The sequence below is a fragment of the Mauremys reevesii genome, linkage group 1 (genome assembly GCF_016161935.1).
Source record: "Mauremys reevesii isolate NIE-2019 linkage group 1, ASM1616193v1, whole genome shotgun sequence".
Classification (NCBI taxonomy): Eukaryota; Metazoa; Chordata; order Testudines; family Geoemydidae; genus Mauremys; species Mauremys reevesii.
In genome coordinates this window covers 291,766,492-291,772,491 of record NC_052623.1, presented here as the reverse complement: position 1 = coordinate 291,772,491, position 6,000 = coordinate 291,766,492, and the positions used below count along the sequence as shown (strand labels likewise).

Here is a 6,000-nt window from a genome sequence, read left to right as displayed (position 1 = left end):
TTCTGAAAATACTAGGTTTTATTCACACCCCAGTGGTAAACAATAACCTTAATATGATTACTGGGTTTCTTTTGTAGATCACTGTCACATAAAATACAAAACCCATAGCATAAACAAGCAGACAGTTATGAACATTTAATGTGGTCTTGTTGGAAGTTAAATGAATTATACTAGTCGTCTGAAGTAGTCAAATCCAGAAATGCATCATCTCCTAGTTAGTACAAGTCACTGCCATTTCTCTAACAAGGAAATGAAGGCACAGCTAGTGCAAGCAGACAAACCCATTCAAACTACTGGGCTGAAAATACTTTGGTTGGTTCTTCAGGAGAGGATTTTCTCTAAACAAATATTGGTCTCAGTTAACAGTTCTGATAATCTTCACAGCTGCAGTCTAATAGCTACATGACGAAAGACTTCACAAGAACCAAACTATGTTGCAATGAATTAACATTCATGCTTTAGGGGATTTACTGCATTCTACATATTGGCAGAAAATTATACTATTAAAATGCTAGGTAGAATGAACCTACATTTTAAACTGGTACTTATGTGTTTTATTTTATTTTAACAAATTGTTTACTTAATTCTACCAAGAAGATACAAAACATAAGGCTGTAAGTAACTAATAGTTGTGTTTAGGCTATTACAGTGCAGGTAATCCTCAAGGCCACATACACACTGCTTCACTGCTGCTTGCATTCTGCTGGGTTCTGATCCTTCTGTTGAGGAATTAAAAAAAAAAAAGTCAGTGTACAGATGTCACATCAAGTTATTTTTCTAAGCCACTTAAAGCTGTCAAGCAAGTGTTTTCTAGTTTAAGAACCTTGCATCTTCTCTCCCTTATCCACACTGTGCATAATACTACACCACATTGTATTCAAATCTCTGTGCACTAAGTAAGTTAAGGATATCTTTGAATTGCCAAATTCAAGAGGATGCCTCAGTTTTGCCTTTGGGTGGGGGCTGCACTAGCCATTGGCAGCAACACAGCACTTCTAACTACAGTAGGGTGGTCTATCTTGAAAAAATTGAGGGAAAGAGAATGGGAAAAAAACTGGCCTGGCACAGAAATGGAAGAGGTGCCCATATACTCCAGGAGTCTTAGCCAAGGACTTTCCTTGACCCCGTGAGCACAGACAGCCCAAACATACAGGCTCACTGCACAGGTCATCATGTATCTGTATACTGACATGAGAGGTAACCTGGTGAGGGTAACACTTAAGTCCCCATCAAAGCTCCCAAGGTATAAAGCCTACAGAAATAACACCTATTCCATGGCATTTATGGCTTTTATGGCCATATTTCCCAGCACCTGTCATGACTGATGTATATGCAAACCAATTCCCATCTGCACTGTTCAACAGTAGAGCCATTGTGTGTCATCTGGGCTAACAGGGAAGCTAAATCTTCCTGATAAAAGGACAAAAATTCACATTAATACCAGTAGTGGGGAGCTTACTTGCTCTAATGTCATCCCTCAGGAGACAAGTCATACTTTGAAAGCCTGGTTCCTGACCTGCATATTAACAAAAGCACAACATCCTGAAAATGGATAACGGTCACTGAGATGACATGTTGAATACCCTTCGCATGTAAGTGATTGAATGAGCCACCCGTGGGGTGATGGCACTAGACTGTGATGGCCTACCTGGATGAGCCAGCAGAACCTGGCCCCTAGACATCAAAAACAGGCTGACTGCTAATTTGCTAGTGGGAAGTGAGAGATTACTAAAGAAAATTACAAACAATATGGTAGGGTGAGTAGTAAGATGTATATTGTATTATATGGCACACTCAGATTCAGCCTACCTAACAGTGACAGTACTTTCATTATAGTAACCGTCTCAATCAAGGACCAGTCTCAGTCAATTGTGGTAATGGAAGAACTGGCAGAGGGTGGTTTCATACCCATCCCAGTAAATGTACAAGAATATACTAAGCACAGTATCTAGGGCAGTGGTTTGCAATCTTTTTTCACTTGCGGTCCCCTTTGGAAATTCACCCTGTGGTCCGCAGACCCTGAAGTCTTAGACTGAAAACTGACTGAACAGAATTCAACTATAAATGCTGCACATCTTTGGCATGGCACTGGCCACAGTGTGAGAGAGGGCCCTAAACTGTGGGCTTCTATAGTAATGACAACACTTCTGGGTTTTGACCTGTAAGGTGGGGATATTCGCATTCTGTTTTTCTGGTCAAAAGTATGCCTTTTCCGGCATCTGAAATTTTATTTTTGCAGTCCCCTTAGTCTGTGGACCTGCAGGGGTACAGAGACCACAGATTGAAAACCATTGAACTAGTGGAGATTGTAAATTGCTCCATTGTCGGCCTACCAGCTACTTGACAATGTTTGAGTTTCCAGCATCCGTTCTAATCATCTACTTAAACATAAACGGAAGTAAATGCTTAGAGCATCTTCTTGCAAGGTTATATTGGCCCTACACTGCTCAGACAGCCAAACATGAGTAAATAGATGATCTGTGAAACCATGACAGAAGCAAATCTGAAATAAAACACTTAGCCCTCTACAGTCAGCCCAGCAATTGGCTTTAATGACAACATTTAGTGTTACATCGACACACAGAAGGGTTGGTGAATGACGACATGCAGGATTGTGCGATTGCTCAGTGGGAAGTGGTAAAGCAGTCATAGTGACTGTTGTGCATTTTGGTGTGAAGCAGAGGCAAAACACCCTTAGTGACACTCCAGGTGCATGGGAGGTGTACAAAGGTAAATAATTGTTCCCTGGCTTCTCACTGTGTGCAGCTGAAGAATTCCCCTAATGGTGCACATGGGAATGGCCTGTAGGTGTGTTTTAACATGTACTTGCTCTTCATCTTATCGACTTGATTCCTTCTTCACTGCCAGGTCATGTACAACCTTCTGTTTTGCTTAGTACAGATCTTGCCCCTTGCACCCCATTTTTAAGGGCCTTCTAGCTTCCCACCTTCTCCTCCCACACTTTTAAAAAAGAATGTGGCTCTACAGCAGCTACTTCTGGGGAACAGTGGTGCTCAGTCCTACCTCCTAATAGTGTTACCACCTTGATGACAACATCTTTCTCCCCTCATTTCCCTCCCCCACCCAGTCAGTCATCCCTATAGTCCTAAATCATAAGCCCGGACCCTTGCCCTGTTTCTGTTCTATTTCTTGACGCTGCAACAGTAGCAACTGCCATCTTGCCATGCTGAGTGGCATAAAAGGGAGAAGATTCAGTCAAGTGTGGTCTGCAGAAACGTGATAATAGATCACTTACATATACAGATAAGGATACTGAGGCTGGACCTGCACAGGACTGTATACAAGGGGCACTTGCGAATCCATTTGGACACCGCTCCCTCCTCTGTGCCCCGTGCTAGGCTAAGCAACGAAACTGCTGCATCCCTCAGTTACCTCAAACAGAATTTGAAATCTAGCAAGCAGCAATATCTGACCAACATACAAGGCCAAAGAGTTGGCCAATTAGCACATCCCACAGCAGGTGCATGAGCCCTACTTGTCTCAGTTTGCAAATAATCAATTTGTTGATATTTATGTCCAGGTAGATTAAAGCAGTTCAGCAGGAAGGGCATTGTGCGCATTACTTTGCTCTCCATAACAACTAATTTCCCCCCCGCCCCGTGGGCAGTGAAAGATACAGTGGAATGCAGGTGGTTGGATGCAATAGGACAAATGCTAAACAGTTTTGTTTGACCTTATTTGATATATTATTGGTTTGATCTAAGCCCTGCCAGCACTGTTGAGAAGCAAGTTTGATGTATCCATATGGCCTGCTGATCTTTCAATGTGTTACGTAGAGCCATTCACCTATGCCCACTGAAGCTAGCGCACTCTTTAAAATTCTTCTACAACGTGGGCTGGCATTATCCTTTAACAACTCGACTTGCAAAATTGGCTGATACTGTCTGCACATTGTTTAGAGATTTCTAGCAGACAGGGAGGGAAAAGCAGAGAATTATCTATAGGTTTCTGCTTCTGTGTATCTGCAATGAGAGCATCCCTAGTACCTGCCCATTTCACAGAGTATCCCATTCCCCATCATGTAGCTTTTGCAGATCAGAGTAGATATTACCATATTGTGGGTGACTATAATAGCACTGGTCCAAAAATGATAATGGATATTTCCCATTATAATCTTGCATTTTTATAACATATCATGTTCTCCCCAAAATGATACAGTTGCCTTTATCTGATGCGTATTTTCCTTTTCTGCAATATTTCTTTTGCAACTAGCCTGAGCAGGCATCATGTAACGGATATAACCAACTACCCACTGTCACCTGAGTAACAATGATGTTTCCAATGTCATGTATATTTGAGTTTGGTTTGGTTCCCACTCAAAATTACTAATGACGTGGCTTGGCTTCTTGATCACTGCTTACAGCCCCAGAAGTAGCTGGATAAATGCTACCTACTATGACAACTAGGGTTCAAAAATCCCAGTGGCTCATCTAGAATAAAGGGGGTGATGTAGAGCAAGAGGATGAATTTTCAGATGTCTGGTACTTCCCAAACTAAGCTATGAGAATTCACATAAATTTGGGAGTATGCAAAACAGAGGATTAACAATCCCTGCTGCACATCCATATTGTCCTCTTGTCATCCTGAAGTCTCTGCTCTCTAGGTAGTAAATATCTGTATTGTTCCCCTTGTTTGGGTGAGGACATACAGGGGAAGACTGGAATGAGATGGGCTCTTAGCCAAGCAATATATTCCCTGCCAAAGGGAGTATTTACATTCAACTGCATGTTAGCAGGAAAGCTACACCTAGTTTTCTTTAGAGCACTGTTGTAGGTTCTGCTCAGTACAGGAGGATGATCATCTCCAGGGAAGACAGCCCAAATCCTCTCCTTACTCTTAAGTCTTAAAATACAGCATCAGCCCCACTCAAGAAATTTCACCCAAGTGAAAGGATATGTTCTCATTGATAGTGCAACCAAATGCAGGCTACACTTTAAGTCACAGATAATAGCAAAAATAAATAAATATATACGTGACAAACTCACCCAACTAAATCGAAGATTTTAACAGCCCTCATTTAAGATAAGTTGTATTTTTTTAACTTATGAATAGGAAAGCTTTTACTTGCTGAAAAAAGGGTTGCTTATGTATATTTTTAAACACTCGTTTTCTAATACTACTTCTAACTTCTTTAAAAAAAGATCCACGGCCACATATTTAAAAAAGTGTTATTAAAACAAAAATTAGAGTGACAATGTTACTCAGCAAATCTTAGAAGGTAAAAAGTGGCGTATTAAAACCATCTGAGAGAGCAGTTTTGTCAAAGCATGTTTGTTACAGGAATTATGAATTGTATATTGCAGATTAATTTAAAGCAACGATTTAATTGTGTAACTTTAATTAAATACATTAATTAGTACTACTCACCTTCGGGTCATAATCTGGATCATTTTCTTCATCTGCTTCTTCCTCCCCTTCCTGAAAGATAGAAAGTATCAATTAGAAATTGCTCTTGTTCAGATTAAATACATACAGTGCAGTAACAGGTTAAATGTTCTTCTGATGTTTATAAGTTTTTTTTTTAATAAGTTATCATGCAGAAATGAAAAGAACTTGAATGAGATATCTTAGTGTTTACCCATACTCAGCTTTTAGAGTAAATTTCTACACTGCATTTAGGATAAAGCTCTACTCTTAAATATACTTGTGCCACTAGTACAAATCTGAGGGCAGACTAATATCTGGCATATTTGCTTTTACCACCACCTGAGACTTACATTTATAAAACATCTGAATCAATGTTTTATATAGATTGGAGAAATACTGAAGAATGTTTGTCACTCACAATTAACTAAACAAGAAACATAAGTAACTTGCCAACTGCTCAGCTACCATTCCATCAAAGATGAAAAACTTCCTCCAAAATGAAGTATTCAAGTGTCATTTTACTCATCTAACCCATTTTGTAACTCACCTCATCATCTGCCTCCTCACCTTCTTCATCATACTAAGAGAGAAAAAAGTTCATTGTACAATGTT

The 6,000-nt window shown here is 40.1% G+C and overlaps 1 protein-coding gene across 3 annotated transcripts in view; it reads right to left on the bottom strand.

Annotated features, from left to right (window-relative positions):
* NAP1L1 (nucleosome assembly protein 1 like 1) overlaps positions 1-6,000 on the bottom strand; it is a 52,337-nt gene continuing 46,337 nt past the window's right edge. For 2 of the 3 annotated variants that reach the window (XM_039498209.1, XM_039498219.1), the window contains exons 13-15: positions 5,936-5,968; positions 5,389-5,439; positions 1-719 (exon numbers count right to left, since the gene is read on the bottom strand). In XM_039498209.1, the coding sequence (XP_039354143.1) occupies positions 684-719; positions 5,389-5,439; positions 5,936-5,968 (120 nt within the window). In that variant the 3' untranslated portion in view covers positions 1-683. Of the gene's footprint in view, positions 720-1,175; positions 1,517-5,388; positions 5,440-5,935; positions 5,969-6,000 lie in introns of those variants that run through there. The other variant, XM_039498228.1, reaches the window with a different exon arrangement.